Source organism: Rhinopithecus roxellana, chromosome 19, assembly GCF_007565055.1.
Source record: "Rhinopithecus roxellana isolate Shanxi Qingling chromosome 19, ASM756505v1, whole genome shotgun sequence".
Taxonomy (NCBI): Eukaryota; Metazoa; Chordata; class Mammalia; order Primates; family Cercopithecidae; genus Rhinopithecus; species Rhinopithecus roxellana.
In genome coordinates, this window is record NC_044567.1 from 67,688,059 (window position 1) to 67,705,436 (window position 17,378).

The following is a 17,378-nucleotide window of genomic DNA, read 5'->3' on the forward strand; positions in this document are numbered from 1 at the left end:
ATATTATGCAGCCATAAAAAGAACAAAATCGTGTCCTTTGCGGCAGCATGGATTCAGCTAGAGGCCATTATCCTCAGCAAACTAATGCACAAACAGAAAACCAAATAAGACATATTCTCACTTACAAGTGGGAGCTCAACATTGGGTAGTCGTGGACATAAAGATGGGGACAGTAGACACTGGGGACTACAAGAGGAAGAAGGGAGGGAGGGAGGCAAGGGCTGAAAAACTATTGGCTACTATGTGCACTACCTGGGTGACAGGATCAATCATACCCCAAACCTCAGCATCATCCAGTGTACCCATGTAACAAACCTGTACATGTACTCCTTGAATCTAAAATAAAAGCTGAAATCATAAAAACAAAGATCTCATCCTAATATGTTATACCCCAGAAACTTATATTTACTTGAATATAAACATATAATTTTCCTGGCATAATCTAACAACAGAACTTGATTGAAGATTTGGGGATTACTGCTGTCACTTCTGACTGGGTGTAGTTTTAAAGTGTCATGTGTAATATACTGGATTTTTCAATCCACATCCAAGTATTGAAAAGCAAATTTAAGAATGTAGGAAATTTCTATTTTGTTGGTGGAATAAGCTGGGAAAGTGCTCACAAACACTCCTAAGTGCCTTTGAGATTAATTATCATGTGTGTCAACAGCTCTTCACAGACCATCCACACAGACAAAACCCCTGGCTCTGACAACTAGGACAACAAAATGACCTCATTCCCTAACTGCTAAAGCGCATTAGACGAAAATTAAGAATTAAATTTAAAAAGAAGTAAATATTAATTACAACACTACAAAGAAAAATGTATTCTGTGTAAAATACAATCTTCCAACAAGGTCTCACTGTATCTTTTTCCTTACCTGATCTCTCTGTTGGTACTCGTTAGTTTTGTTGTTCTGAAGGGAGATCCCTGCTATTCCACCCTGGTCAGATGTGTAAGTTTCCTCACTCCTTTTTAAATTTCCTGGACTTGTAAATACACAATAGGAATATCTGTGTCTTAAAAATTTAGCAAAATCTGGGCTGATGGGGATATTTTTTCTTTGTGTGTGTGACTACATTTTAAAGCACAAATTCAACCTCTTTAATGGTTAAAGTTTTATTTCTTTTTGAGTAAGTTTTGTAGGAATATTTTCATTTAATATTTGAAGACATATACTTGTATTTTTCCAAAAAACTGTCCATGCTGTTTCAAAATTATACTGGCATAGCACTGCTCATGGTGATGAGATTTCACAATAGATGTACATTCACTTTTTCATTTCTCAGATTCCCCACGTGCTTTGAGGGTTAGAATTGTATCTTTTTTTATTTTTGAGATGGAGTTTTGCTCTTGTCGCCCAGGCTGGAGTGCAATGCTGCAATCTTGGCTCACTAAAACCTCCGTCTCCTGGTTTCAAGCGATTCTCCTGCCTCAGTCTCCCAAGTAGCTGGGATTACAGGCACCCGCCATCATGCCTAGCTAATTTTTTGTATTTTTAGTAGATACAGGGTTTTGCATGCTGGCCAGGCTGGTCTCGAACTCCTGACCTCAGGTGATCCACCCACCTCGGCCTCCCAAAGTGCTGGGATTACAGGGGTGAGCCACTGCACCCAGCCGGAAGTGTATCTCATTTTTATTTCAGCTTAGATTTTCCCGATCCCTAATGAGATTGAACATCTTTAAAAATCCTCATTGACCATTCGTGATCTTCTTCTACGAATTTTCTATTCTAGCCTTTGATAATTTCCTACTAGGTTGTATTTTTATTACTGGTTAGCAGAAATTTTTAATAGATTATCTGTCTTTGCTTTTTCTGTAGTCTCATTATAATGTGTCTGGATGGATATTTTGTTTTATTCATCCTGCTTGAGATGACTAAAGAATCTGTGGACTCTTTCATTATCTTTTCATCATTCTGGAAAATTTTCAGGCATCATATCTTCAAATACCATCTCCATTCCATTCTTTCTATCCTTTTCATCTGGAATTCCCTCTGGGCAGGGGACATGGCCATTGCCTTATTTTTTTGGTCCATGTCTCTTAAACTCTGAGACAGACACTATTATTTAGATAGCCCAACAGTCATTCCCAAGCTCTCTCCCTTGCAGGTTTCCCACTAAAGAAACTGAAAACTGTTCATACACTCACTTCCTCAAATGCCCTTGCAGCAGGGGACCATGTAACAGAGAACTGCCAATGAGCTGGAGAAACCCAGGGAGCCTTTTACTTTCATACTTTAAAGGGAAAGATAGAAGGCACTTGCTTTATCTCTTTCCCTTCTTCCCGTCCTATAGGTGGAAGTGATGTCTGAAGTTTGGCAGCTACCTTCAACCACAAAGAAACAAACATGGGGACAAAAGCAACAGATTAAAGATGGTGAGCATGGATAGGAGACACTTTGGGGCTTTGATTATAGTACTGAGTGGTGAACCAGTCCTAAAACTACTGTTGTTAAGAAAATTAACATTTTTATGGTTTAAGTAACTGCTGGTTGGATTCTCCATTTCTTGAAGCTGAACATGTACTAATTCAACCTTACCATTATATTTTATATTTTTTAATGTCTCTTTTATATTTTGGGTGATTTCCCCATATTTATTTTCCAATTTAGTATTTCTCTTTTCTGCTGTATCTAATGAGTGGCAACACATATTGTGGTCTTAATTCCAAATTTTCATTTCTAGAAGTGTTATTTGATTCTTTTTACAAATCTCTTTTTTAAATAGAATCCTTCCTTCCTTGTGGTTTCTATTCCTCCTTTTATCTCTTTCATATGTTTAAACAGTCTTTTTGTAGTCTCTTATTATTTATCATCTCAAGTTCTGGTAGATAATCCTTGTGTTTGCTATATCTGCTGACTAGCTCAAGTAGATCATTTTCTCAAGTGTTTTATCACTTTTTAGTAGCCACCGTAGTATCAGCCCAGGGGCTTCCTGCATCCAAGAGTATACCAAGGGCTTCATGCAGTACAGATATTATAAATTTGGACTCTAAACGTCATCTGGTCCTGTTTCTTTTCCTTGCAAGAGACTGTCTCTCTTTTCTCTCTCTTCTTTTCCTCTCTCTGCGTGCACGCGCATGCACAAAATCCCAGGTGGAGACCAGTTTCTTTATCACCTCGTTGGGCTGGCTGGTGGAGTTTTAGAAGATTTCTGCTTTCACTAAGAAGAGCAGCATGTTGTGAGCCTTGGCTTTATGCAGACTTGGTGTTGGCTTGGCCCACCGTCCCCCACCCGTCCCTGCCGAGTTTTGCAGGCTCAGTTGTGCCTGGTTTCTGCTTTGTTTTACATTTCTAGCATCTGGGTATTTCCCATTCTTTCCTGAGAGCTTAGCTATGTGTTGATATTTTTTAAAATAGCATTTTATTCAGATCTCTAGGTGCTCTGAACAAGAGGGCTCTAATAATAATTCAGTCCACTGTTTCCAGAACTGAAATTGGTCCATATGAAACCTTATGTGACTGAAAATCTCTTAGACTTGAAAATCTCTAAATCATATGTTCATATGTGATTATATCAGCTGGATAACTCTATACAGGTATTGAGAGCAACAGACTTTTGGCAAACAGATGTCAATGTTCTACAAGAAATCGTTTATCAGATGGCATAAAGTTATTTCTCATACAATTAAAGTATCACAAGGATACAAAATAGGATACTTACCAGGCTGGGTTTGATGCCTACACTTTCAGCTGCTTCAAATGCCAACAAAAGATTCCTCTTCTAGGTTAAAAAGACAAGGAGACTGGAATCAGTAATTTAAAATATATAGCTTTTGCCAGGAAAGAACATCAACTGATATTCCCATATAGATTATTCACTATTATAAAACAAAGAATAGTAAGTCAAGTATACAAAATATGGTCTCAGTTTAAGAAAAAAAAGAAAAACAACAGGTTGCAACTGCACCAAAACTAACATTACTGATTGACACCTATCAAAGATAAATTTTTGTTTAGCTTTGTCAAGATTTAAGTAATTTGCACTTTGCAAGATTTATGGCATACATAACAAAGCTGCTTAATCATGATGCTATAACAAAAAAATTATCAAGGTAATAAATGCATATATTGTAGTATATATAGATTGTATTTAAATAAAATGAAAACCTGGTCCTTCAATCCTGGTCCTTCAGAGAACTACCTTTCAATTTCTGTTTAGTTATGGATTATTTCCATATCTCTGTAATATGCTTACACAACTACTACTTGATTTCTAAAATGAAGGCATTTTCTACTGACTTCCTCCAGGACAAATGAGGACTCAGGCACCATGCATCTGCCTCCTCCTTACACTGTAGACACATAGCTAATTTTCGTGCCCGTATTAATATTAGCTATGTTTGTGACCTTAAATAATATCTGTGAACTTCTATTTTTTGTCCCATTGGGTGTGGACACTTCCTGACTCTACTTTGTATGTCAGGAGTAAATTCCCCTTTCTTCCCTCTACCTGGTCAAGTTGTAAACTGCCACAGCTGAGAATATTTGCTTCCTTTTCTGGAAGCACATTTAAGTCCTTTGTGCTCTCTGACTAGAATGATTCCGGAAGCTGAAAACCACAAGCAGCATCACAGAAGTCAGTTCTGGGCACGTGTCCTCTACAGTTCCACCATCGTGACCTTCGCCACTCAAAGCATCATTCAAAGGAGTTCCTCTGTTACTCTACCAGTCGTCCAAAATCACCCCACATTTTAGTGTGCTCCAGATTTGGACCCTGCCTTTCTTCAAAAGTTTGTTTTTTTCCTACAATTTCTGCTTGTTTGGGGTTTTTCCCTACTGGGAGGAGAACTTCATGCCTCCTTCTTATCTGGCCTCTTGCCCATTCTGACTGTTGCTTTTAAGTCCTAACATTCTCCTCATGGCTGCTGCCATTCTGTTCTGACACAGAAGGCCTGCATCATAGTTGGACCCTGGCCTCCTCGCACAGCTTCTCATCTCCTTTATCACAGCCTCGAGCTCTTAATCATCTCATCATTCTATGAAACCCTTCAGCTCCAAGCCCTCCAGAACCTCACTGATTTTTGGATTTTACTCCCATTCTATTGCCCAGGTTTTCTTCTTAAGAAAGAATATGGGGAGACATATTTTCTGGATGTATGAAAATTTCCCTTTTCTACCATCACATTCAGTTAACAGGCTGGCTAGACAGGGAAAATAATTTCCCCTTAGAACGTTAATGGTGGTGCTCCACAATCATTCAGCCCTAGTGTGTGGCTTCTTTTGTGGACTCTTCCTAGCTATTCTCTGATGTGTGTTCATCTAGATGAACTTAAGAATCGTTTGATCATGCTTCTCCCATTCCAAAATTCATTTCAAAATTATTAGGATTATATTAAAATTTAATTAAATTGTTATATTAAGTATAATTGAGAGATAAATGTTTCTTTACATACTCAGTTTTATGTTCCTCAGTGGAATTTCTTTGAGATGGAATCTTGCCCTGTCACCCAGGCTGGAGTGTAGTGACTCGAGCTCAGCTCACTGCAATCTCTGCCTCCCAGGTTCAAGTGATTCTCGTTTCTCAGTCACCTCAGTAGCTGAGATTATAGACATGCAACACCACACCTGGCTAATTTTTTTTTGTTTTGTTTTTGTATTTTTAGTAGAGACTGGGTTTCACCATATTGGCCAAGCTGATTTTGAACTCCTGACCCAGATGATCCGCCTGTCTAGATCTTCCAAACTGCTGGGATTACAGACGTGGGCCACTGCACCTGGCCAAATTTTTTAATTTTATACGTTTAGATTTTATACATAATTATATATTTTAGATTTCATACATCATTTTATACACTTTTCCATTTCCCCCACAGCTCTCACTTTCTGCCCTTGCTTGAACATCTAAAGTCTGAAGCGACAGGTTTTCCCTGACACTGAAGCAAACACTAGGCACCAGGTCACCGAAAAACAGAAAGATGTGGCCACCACATTTTCTTCCAGTCTGTGGCCCATGCCATGGAAAGCTGCTGATCTGTGGTGATCCTGCCCAAGCTGCCATGCCCGTTCCTTGAAATTAAAGGAAAGGAGGGGGCATGCGCTGGAAACTACACACTTGTTTCCCTAACGCTACTCTGTTTTGTTGAGACAGGAGCTGTGCACTCCTGGCTTCCTTCCATTTAGCCCAAATTACTGGCAGCAATCTCCTATTTTGGTGCTATTGAAGCCTTTGTCTTTACTTCAAAGCTCTTTTGCTTAGTTTTTGAAGAGGTGGGGGGTTTTTTAGCCAGTGTTTAGGCCACCATTGTTCCAGAAGTCAAATATTTTATGGCTTTTAATATGTAATGCCAAACATTGCTTTCTAGAGCATTACCCCAATTTTTGGTTCCAGCAATAGTGTATAAGTGGCCATTTTCCTGTAGTGTCTCTGCCAAATGTGTCAGGCTGAAAATATTTTATTATTTTAATTTGTATTCATTGATTACTAGTAAGGTCTAACGAGAAGGCATTTCTAAACTCAAGGTTTTATGCAAAAACTTTCTAGCTTGATTCTAACGAAACCACTTACGTTTTCTTTTTCTTTTTCTTTTAGATGGGCTCACTACCGTAGCCTCAAAATTCTGGGTTCAAGGGATCCCCTGGCCTCAGGCTCCGGAGTAGCTGGGATTACAGGTGTGTGCCACCACGCCTGGCACCGCTTGTGTTTTCACAGGGTGCTGCATGCTGTTTCTTCTGTGTTCAATATCTGTTGTGAAAACACAGGGGGAGCTGGGCATGGTGGTACGCTCCTGTAATCCCAGTTACTCCAAAGCCTGATGTGGGAGGATCCCTTGATGAAAAACTGTCTCAAAATACCCTGAAATAGTACACAGGGTGACATGGAATACAGAGAGGGGGTGGTTTTTTATTCACAACAGTGACTTTTATTCATTTTTGCAGCAGCAGAACATCTGTGACCAAGTGTTATTATCCTAGTGCTCTTTCATTTGATCACTGTCACCATCACTGTGCAGAGGCCCTGGGAGGCAGAAGCCACAGAGAAGCAGCAGCTCCGAAGGGCCTCACGTCCCCCATGGACTGTAAGCTTCAGATGCGGCTCAGCCCACAGGGGCCGGGCAGGGTGATGCCATCACTGCTTCAGTCTGCCCTGGTTGGGAGAGGATGGTGCAGGCCTGGGACCTTCCAGTTCTAGGACAGCCTAAGCACCCAACCTGTGGCGAAACTCTGTCACCGGCAAGACTTGAGGGGCTGTGCTTGTTGGGCCTCACACTCAAAACCAACGGGAGAACGGACGCTGATCCTAGAGTTCCCCTTCTCGGGGTCATGTCACACTTCATTCATTTCAGACACTGACATAAGCACGCTCCAGTCCACTACCTGAGTCTGTCTGGACTAAGCAGAGAGTTGCATAGGCGGACAAGTGAATGCCCTATCCTTTTACTGAAAACAATAGAAACAAAAACAGCTGTGCACAGTGATTCACAACTGTAATCCCAGAACTATTGGGAGGCTGAAGCGGGTGGATCACCTGAGGTCAGGAGTTTGAGACCAGCCTGACCAACATGATGAAACCCCATCTCTACTAAAAATATAAAAACTAGGCCGGGCGCGGTGGCTCAAGCCTGTAATCCCAGCACTTTGGGAGGCCGAGACGGGCGGATCACGAGGTCAGGAGATCGAGACCATCCTGGCTAACACCGTGAAACCCCGTCTCTACTAAAAAATACAAAAAAATTAGCCAGGCGAGGTGGCGGGCGCCTGTAGTCCCAGCTACTCGGGAGGCTGAGGCAGGAGAATGGCGTGAACCCGGGAGGCGGAGCTTGCAGTGAGCTGAGATCCGGCCACAGCACTCCAGCCTGGGCGACAGAGCGAGACTCCGTCTCAAAAAAAAAAAAAAAAAAAAAAAAAAAAAAAATATATATATATATATATATATATATATATAAACTAGCCAGGTGTAGTGGCATGTGCCTGTAGTCCCAGTTACTCGAGAGGTTGAGGCAGGAGAATCGCTTGAACCTGGGAGGCGGAGGTTGCAGTGAGCTGAGATGGCACCACTGCACTCCAGCCTGGGCGACAGAGTAAGATTGTCTCAAAACAGCAACAACAAAATGACAAAATCTTCCACGGACTGTATATCACACCCTGTGATCATATACCTCTTTACTATCATAGAAGACATGCTTGTTAGTTTTTATCAAAAATTCCCTACTTAATACCAACGTCAGACATAGTTTAATTGCTTCCATCCAAGTGGGGAAACTCATAATTTCTATACATTCTGGGCTATCAACAACTCTATCATATACTTTTTAGATTTTGATTTTAATAGAGTTTACAAACACGAAAGGCTTCTCTTGGTGCCCTTTCTGATGAATGTGTAAATAATAATTTAAAAAAAATGCCCTGGCACTCAGCACACAGGGGAACATGGCTCCAAGCTGAGGCTGGACAGATGTGCCTCTCATCCTGATGATGCAAGGTGTGTGCTGCATTCACATCCGCTTGCTTCCTGTGAAATCCAGCTTCTAACACACTTTTAGAAAATCTTCCCTGCTCTTTCCCCACTCTGCACTAGTAAGATTCCTCCCGTGTGCTCAGTTTTATACTGTATGGGATACGTTATTTTGAAAACCCACACCTGTAACTGTGATAGATATGGCCTCTCTCACCAAAAAGAATGCCAGCATCCCCCAGGGCAAGCCACACACCAAGAAGTGGCAAAACGTCACTGCAGCCACTGTGGCTCCTCCAGAGTGTGGCCAGGATGGGGAATTTAGGAAACAGGAGGCTGGTTGTTCCTTCGGGGAGTGGCAAATGGGCTGTAATTAGCAAATAAAATCCTAGGCTCTGGGACACAACCCAACTCAAGATTACTGTGAGGCCAAATAGATCCTAAAATGAAAAATACCAGACATCCAGGGCCGACCTGGACTCTCATCACAGACCCGCAGTCTTCCACATGCTGCCTTCCACACTCCCTGGTGGTTGGGTGATCGGTCTGGGGAAGAAATTCAACTCTGCATGTAGGGAACAGGGGCCTATGCCATGGCCTCAGCCTGCCCGCACTGCATGCTGCCACAGCTGCGGGAGGTCTGGGCAGCTGCTGGAGGAGCTTCTGCCCTCAGAATCGCAGAGACTAGCACCAGACACAGGGGCTCTGGCCCAGGAGGCAAGGCTCACAGTTTGGAGCCTGAGAGCAAACACTATTAGGTCCATAATTTTCCAACGGAGCCATGCTGATTCCAGGACAAAGCAGCCAGTCTGTGTGGATGACTGCAGGGAGTGACGCCCACACACTGCCAGGAGGACACGGATGTGTGCGTGTGTGGGCTTCACCCAGCAGTGTTAGGAAGGCCTTCTGACTATTTTCAGTGCTTTCATGCCCACTATTTCCTCAGTTATCTCCAAACGGCATATCAGAAAAGCAGAGACTAAGACATCAAGAGGGCAGGGAGGGAATGAATGCATAGATCACACCTGTGACCCGTGGGGCCGCTGCAGCCTGTGGCCCCAACTCAGGCCGCCTCTCTGGCTGCTCCTTCCTGGTCCCCTTTGCTGTGTCCTCCTCCTCTACCTCCACGACAAACACTGGGGCTCCCAGGTGTGTTCCTCGGTTCTCCCTCTCTATGCTTCCCTAAGACCAAAGGACTGGGTGCTCTCCTCCAGTCTGACGACTTCAAATTCCATTTGTGCCCATGCTGTCCAACATGGCAACCACACATGATGTGGCTACTTAAATTAAAATTGAAATTAAAAATTCGGTCTTCAGTCACATCTGCCACATTTCAAGTGCTCAAGAGCAGGTATGGTTGGTGGTTGCCCTGTGGGCAGTACAGATACAGAACATTCCCATCATCTCAGGAACCTGCATTAGACAGCATGGATCTCTTCATGGACGACCCCCAGATCTGTTTGCAGCTCTGCTCTCCCATCCAGCTCTGGATTTGCTGCGCAATTGCCTGCCTGCCATCACCACCTGTGTATTTCACAGCACCTCAGACTTCACATGATTTAAACACCTTCCCCCCAGAATGTTTAATAATCCTGTCCAGCCTGCTTCACAAATGAAGCACCCCACAGAAAAGTAATTTAAAGATTTTAATACATTCTGTGATGGTTAATTGTATGTGTCAACTTGGATGGGCATGGTACCCAGATATTTGGCCAAATATTATTCTAGATGTTTCTGTGAAGCTTGTTTGTTTGTTTCAGACAGGGTCTCTGTCACCCAGGCCGGACAGCAGTGGTACAATCACAGCTTTGCTACAGCCTCAAACTCCCAGCATCAAGTGACTCTCCCACCTCAGCTTCCCGAGTAGCTGGGACCTCAGATGTGTGCCACCAAGCCCAGCTAATTAAAAAAAAAATTTTTTTTGTAGAAATGGGGGTCTCCCTATGTTGCCTAGGCTGGTCTTAAACTCCTGGGTTCAAGTGATCCTCCTGTCTTGGCCTCCCAAAGTGCTGGGATTACAAATCTGAGCCCCCATGCATGGCCCGACAACAGACTTTGGGCAAAGTAAATGACCCCACTTAGAGTTGGTGGGCCTCATCTAATCAGGCGAAGGCCTTAATAGAAGAGCTACCCTCACCCAAGAAGAGGGAATCCCACCAGCAAATGGCCTTCACATTGGGACTGCAGTATTAGCTCTTCCCTGAGTCTCCAGCCTGCTGGCTTACCCTGCAGATGTTGGATTTGCTAGCTTCTATAATCTCGAGCTAGTTCCTTAGAATATATCTCTCTCCCTGGCCCCCACCCCTCCACACCCCCACCTCCACACACACACACACGCACACACACACTCTCTCTCTCTCTTTCTCTCTCTCTCTCTCTCTCTCTTTTGGTTTTGCTTCTCTGGAGAATTCTAACACCTTAAAAAACTAAATTACTTTGCTCAGTTATTGTCATTGCTATGACCCTTCTTTGTACTTTATTTAAATCCTGATGTGGGATAATCAAAACAGAGCTTTTAAACATGTCTATACTCTCCCCATCTCAGAAAATGGCCCTTTCTTTTTTTTTTTTTTTTTTTTTTTTTTTTTTTTGAGACGGAGTCTCGCTCTGTCGCCCAGGCTGGAGTTCAGTGGCCGGATCTCAGCTCACGGCAAGCTCCGCCTCCCGGGTTTACGCCATTCTCCTGCCTCAGCCTCCCGAGTAGCTGGGACTACAGGCGCCAGCCACCTCGCCCGGCTAGCTTTTTTTTGTATTTTTTAGTAGAGACGGGGTTTCACCGTGTTAGCCAGGATGGTCTCGAACTCCTGACCTCGTGATCCGCCCGTCTCGGCCCCCCAAAGTGCTGGGATTACAGGCTTGAGCCACCGCGCCCGGCCGAAAATGGCCCTTTCAAACTAGACACCAGGGCATCATCTTTGACTCCTTCCTCTCCTCCTCCCCTACAACCAATCTGTCAGTAAGTCCAGTTGATTCTGTCTGAGACATATTTTGAATCTTTCTAGGTCTTTCCATCTGCGTTGCTACCACCCTAGTGGTTAGTGGGTGAGGCCAAACCAGAGCTGTGGGGAAGCTCTGTGGCCTCTACCCCTCGGACTCCCCGGATCAGCCCAGCTACAGGGTCTGCCCCTCAGCTTCCCTGGGTCAGCACAGCCTCTCTGGCCCCACTAACCACATCCAGCCAACCAGCCTTCTTCCACGGCCTGGACAACACCAAGGTGTTCCCCTGCAGCTGCAGCTGCTCCATAGCCCTGGCTTTGCACTGCTGCCTCCTCTATCTTCCAATGCCAGTTTCTTTTTTTCCTTTTTTTTTTTTTTTTTTTTCTGAGATGGAGTCTTGCTCTGTTGCCCAGGCTGAAGTGCAGTGGTGCGATCTTGGCTCACTGCAACCTCCGCCTCCCGGGTTCAATCAATTCTCCTGCCTCGGCCTCCCAAGTAGCTGGGATTACAGGTGCACACCACCACGCCCAGCTAATTTTTGTATTTTTAGTAGAGACGGGGTTTCATCATGTTGCACAGGCTGCTCTCAAACTCCTGAACTCAGGTGTCCACCTGCTTCGGGCTTCCAAAGTACTGGGATTACAGGCGTGAGCCACTGTGCCCAGCCCCGACGCCAGTTTTGACATCACTGCTGCAGTCTCCCTGGTCTAAATGCGATCCTGTCACTCAGTCTCACAGCACTGAGTTTCTCTCCGGGCTCTTTGACCACTTATCCTTGGTCATTTATAATTTTACTCGTTATAAATCTACTCGCTTGCTTATTGTCTGTCTAGCTCATGAGAGCACAGAACGTCTCTACTGTTTATTGTTTTCTTATGACAGTGCCCAATGCTTGACAAGAAATTCTTGAGTGACCAACAGCAGGACCCAGCACAGCATTTTCCAAAGTATTCTCTGTGGGACATTTTGTAGGAGGTTCTAGGTCAGGGGTTGGCAAACTGCTGACCATGGGCCAAATCTGGCTCATAGCCTGTTTTTGTAAATAAAGTTCTGTTGGCACACAGCCATGCCCATTCATTTACAAAGTGATCAATGGCCTCTTTAGCCCGATGGTAGAGTTGGATAGTTGTGACTGAGACCAACTGACCCACTGAGTCTATTACGTGGCCCTTAACAGGGAAAATTTGCTAACCCTTGTTATGGTGATTGTAGTAAAATAAAGAAATATAAGTAAACAGGTTATGTGGATCTGATCTATGTTGGGTTAAACAGTCACACAGATTTCTTAATGTAGGACTTCCTGAAGTCTTTAATGTGTTAACAGGCACCATGCTCTCTGAAAATGTGATGCAATATACAGTGTCCCAGACTTATCTGAGCAGGGAATTATTTTTGTTGGTGCTTGCTGGTTCTTTGGAATAGACTTTGAAAAATGCTGGCCAAGGTCTTGAAACCATGAAGGTGAGATTCCTCAGAAGGGAAGCTGAGGAAGATTTGCTGAGGATGGGATTCCACGGTGCAGTCACACATACACGAGTTATCTATACCTGGTATCAATACCCCAACTTCTACTTCAGGCCTGTTAGCCCCTCCCACAGTGGGGTTTCTCAATTAGGAATCCCCCTGCATTTCCTAGAGGATAACCAAGGTGACAGGGCCATGACTTACTTTCTCCTGACTGTTCAGATCCTGGTAGGGGATGTGGGCAGGCAGGTAGGTGTGGAGCAGAGCACAGAAGGCCAGACCATCGCTCCAGCTGCTGCTGAAATTGGTGATGTCAATGTTCTGCAGGAGAGAAAAGTAGTAATAAACAAATACTATTGCAAACTGTGCAGTATCACAGATGAGGGAGACTGGGATAAGATGAGAATCTACCTTTGGATTTTTCAGTAAGGCAACATAAGAATAAACTTCCCAAATTTGCTCAGAGTACATTTCGTTTTGGTACCAGGAATGGCCTGGTGTTGCCCAACTCCATTCACAGGATAGCACTGAGGAAAAGCCTTCAGTGCTCAAAACACTAGAGGATTTCCGTCCATCCCTCAGCATCAAAGGCTCAAAGATATCTTATTCTCAAATTAACCCGCCTGATTAGTTTTGTACATGCTGGCATTTCCCAGACTCATTTGGTCAAGGAAGAATCACTATCACCATCATCATCATCGCCACTATCATCATCACTACCTTCATAACGGTTACCATCATCCCCACCACCATCATCACTACCTTCATAACCATTCCCATCATCACTACCGTCATCATCACTACCTTCATAACCATTCCCATCATCACTACCATCATCATCACTACCTTCATAACCATTACCATCATCACTACAATCATCATCACTACCTTCATAACCATTACCATCATCACTACCTACATAACCATTACCATCATCCCCACCACCATCATCACTACCTTCATAATCATTACCATCATCCCCACCACCATCATCACCACCATCACTACCACCATCACCATCTCTGTATAATCCCAATTCACAACAAGCAGACCAAGATGAGAAGGTCTTAAAGACCTACAAGGCTGTCTCTGGATTGCTCTTCCTACCACACTCTTCTCCCCATCATTTAAGAGGCTTCTCAGGGGGAAAAGGAAACCCTTCCTGCTCAGCAGCCCCCTGTCAGCACGCCAAACAAGCAGGGAGCATGAGACTGCACGGGAAGAAAGAAGCTCCTCCTTCAGGATGGGTGCAGCTCCCAGCAGCTGCTTGGTGCACAGTGATAAGGAAACTAAAATTCAGCTCTAGCCAGGCATGATGGCTCACGCTTGTATTCTCAACATTTTGGAAGGCCAAGGCAAGTGGATCACCTGAGGTCAAGAGTTTGAAACCAGCTTAGCCAAGCTGGTTAAACCCTGTCTCTACTAAAAATACAAAAATAAGCCAGGGGTGGTGGCGGGCACCTGTAATCCCAGCTACTCGGGAGGCTGGGGCAGGCGAATGCCTTGAACCTGGTAAGTGGAGGTTGCAGTGAGCTGAGACTGCACCACTGCACTCCAGCCTAGGTAACGCTCTGTCTCCAAAAAACAAACAAACAAAAAAATTCAATTCTAAGTCCCTGCCCATGGCGACGGTGGCTTCTGAAGACTCCTGTGCAGGTCCCCTAGGCCAGCTGGGGACTCCAGTACATCCCCACCTCTTAGATCCTCAGTCCTGTCACCCACCTGCTCACCCCAACAAGGTTTTCTTCCCTGGATCCACAAAATTTGTCCCAAATGAAGCATCAGGTTCCCAAGCCTGCTAAAGCTGGGAGCTCAGGTTGTTTAAGCAGGGGCCTTGCAACAGACTGCAGAAGCGAGGCATAGCTTGGGCTTGGCTGAGTTTTAGGTCTGTGTTGGGTTTTGGGACAAGAAGAATTGGGCAAGTCTAAGGTTCCTTCCTGCAGTCTTCCCACAGTTACTGAGGAGCTCTTCCTCTTCATGCCCTGTCCTGGGAAATGCGAAGCCAGCAAACTTGGAAAGCTGTGGTGCGTGCTGGCTCCCTCCCACAGGGTGGACACCGACCACTGTTCCTTCCCTCTGCCCAGATGGCCAAATGCAGCCCTACAACAAGTTAACTCTCTGACTGCCCTGGGAAGGTCATTTAGGGTGTTTCTGTCAGAATCAATTTGTAGCTGAAAAGGAGAGGCAGGGTGAAGAGAAATAAGGCATGACATTAAGATGGAATAAGAGAAGGAGGTTTGATGGAATTCTCCTCAAAGTGTGTGTAAAGAGGTTCTGGAGAACATGCATAGGTGGAGATGTATACTAAAATATGGTACCATGTTTCCCGTGAAGTTTCCCTAGGGTTCTGGAAGCAAATAATCTTAGGCAAAAAAAAAAAAAAAAAAAAAAAAAAAAAAAGTCTATAATCTCATTTAGCTTTTTATCTAGATTTTTTGAGGGTTATTTCAAGCTAGCCTGACCCTTAGCAATAAGGTTGGTGAAATATCTCATTTGAAACTGAGGTCAAAAGAGATGGTGTCACATGTCACATGTTGGGTTTACCTGAATGACACCGATACCTGAATGACACGGATACACCTGAATGACACAGATATAAGTAATCTGTCTCTGTCTTCCTAGCAAACCTCTTCTCAGTTTCAGTCAGTGTCCAGGATGACCCTGATGGGCCCCAGAATGTCCCCCAAAAGCACCAGCTTTCAGGAAGACAGTGTGTTCTGGAGTCTGCTTTGCAGTTACATTTCCCCAGCGAGGAGTATCTGGCTGAAAGCAACACACAACCTTAATAACGTCTCTTCATCTTGGCTTTCATGACTCAAGCACAACCAACTTTCAGCAGTCCCTAAGCACATCAGCATTATGTAAAAGCCTGAGGATGCCTTTTATTGGGAGGGCTCCATCTTGTAACTTCTGGGGCCACTGGGAAGCTGATCCCGTGTGTGGACTTTTGGCTTCAAAGTCTCTTTGGGTTCAACAGCTACCTGATGGGAGCTGGACACTGCTTTAGAAATGGGGAATGCTTTGATTTTACACTTTCTGAAGAGGTTTGTAGGTTAGGGAGGCTGAGGTGGGTGGATCACCTGAGGTCAGGAGTTTGAGACCAGCCTGGCCAATTTAGTGAAACCCCATCTCTACTAAAAAATACAAAATTAGCTGGGTGTGGTGGTGGGCACCTGTAATCCCAGCTACTCAGGAAGCTGAAGCAGGAGAATTGCTTGAACCTGGGAGGTGGAGGTTGCAGTCAGCTGAGATCGTGCCACTGCACTCTAGCTGGGGTGACAGAGACTCCACCTCAAAAAAGAAAAAGCAGAAGGAACAAAAACCAGGAAGTGGTGGTGGGGGGTGCCCCATCTAGTTCACTGAAATCATTCAAACCAGATGCTATGGACGTCCAACCCTGGGAAGGTGAAAACAAGGAGGGCCTCTTTCAGAGGGTCTGGTTTCTGCTTTCCTCTTGGGAAAGGCAGAGAGCACTGTGGCCCCTGCCAGTACTGAGCTCCCCCTTCCTTCCTCTACCATGCACAGGCTGCCAGAGACCCTATCTCCAGACCCATCTCTTGCAGTGCTGACTTGGAGGACGGAAAGCCAGGCTTTATATCCAGAAACCCATTTTGATGTTTACATTATGCTGATCTCAAGGCAACCACGTACACAAGGCAAGCGCTTGCCCTGCCTGGAAGTGTTCTTTCCCAAGAGCAATGACGACGGATACAAGATTGTTTCCAACAGAAAGGCCACATTTTCAATAGAAAACCAAATGCTCAATGAGTAAGACCAAAGTCCTTTAAGCATGAGTCCCTTGGCTGGGCATGGTGGCTCACACTGTAAACCCAGCACTTTGGGAGGCCAAGGCAGGCAGATCGCTTGAGCTCAGGAGTTTGAGACCAGACTGGCGAACATGGCGAAATCCCATCTCTATTAAAAATACAAAAATTAGCTGGGTATGGTGGCACATGCCTGCAGTCCCAGCTACTTGAGAGGCTGAAGCAGGAAGATTGTTTGAGCCCAGGATGCGGAGCTTGCAGTGAGCCAAGATCATGCCATTGCACTCCCGCCTGCACAAGAGAACAAAACCCTGTCACACACACACACACACACACACACACACACACACACACACACACACACACACACAAAAGGTAGGAGTCCCTTAAATATGAAGCTCAAAAAAATGGTGGGCTGGGAAGGGCAGTGGCATTTGCTGAGTGCCTGTAATGGGCCTGTCACTGTGCATTTTCTCATTTACAGCCATACACAGTGACTAGTATTATACTCATTTTACAGATAAGAAAGCCAGAGCAAAAAGAAAGATTTCTAGTGCCAGAGTCAGGGCCAGAACACCAGATCCATTTGCCTCTGAAGCACATGTCCCATTTGCTGTGGACACTGCCATTGGAGAAGGGTGAGCAAAGGAGAGGACACCAGGCAGGATGGCCGCGGCATGGATGTCAGCACTGTTGGCAGCGTTGAAAGCAGACCCTACTGAAAGAGGCCCTGCAGCTTGCTCAATCCGTCTTCGACAAGAGTGAAAAGAAAGGCTGAGGGTGGGAGAGGGCAGATTCTAGACGAGTGAGCGCTAA

The 17,378-nt window shown here is 44.7% G+C and overlaps 1 protein-coding gene across 7 annotated transcripts in view; it reads right to left on the bottom strand.

The window, feature by feature from the left end:
- The window catches only part of SPECC1 (sperm antigen with calponin homology and coiled-coil domains 1), a 316,918-nt gene that overhangs the window by 9,517 nt on the left and 290,023 nt on the right, over nucleotides 1–17,378 (bottom strand). For all 7 annotated transcript variants that reach the window (XM_030923259.1, XM_030923260.1, XM_030923264.1 and 4 more), the window contains 2 exons: nucleotides 13,003–13,119; nucleotides 3,667–3,726 (listed from right to left, as the gene is read on the bottom strand). In XM_030923259.1, coding sequence (XP_030779119.1) covers nucleotides 3,667–3,726; nucleotides 13,003–13,119 — 177 coding nt within the window. The remainder of the gene's footprint in view (nucleotides 1–3,666; nucleotides 3,727–13,002; nucleotides 13,120–17,378) is intronic.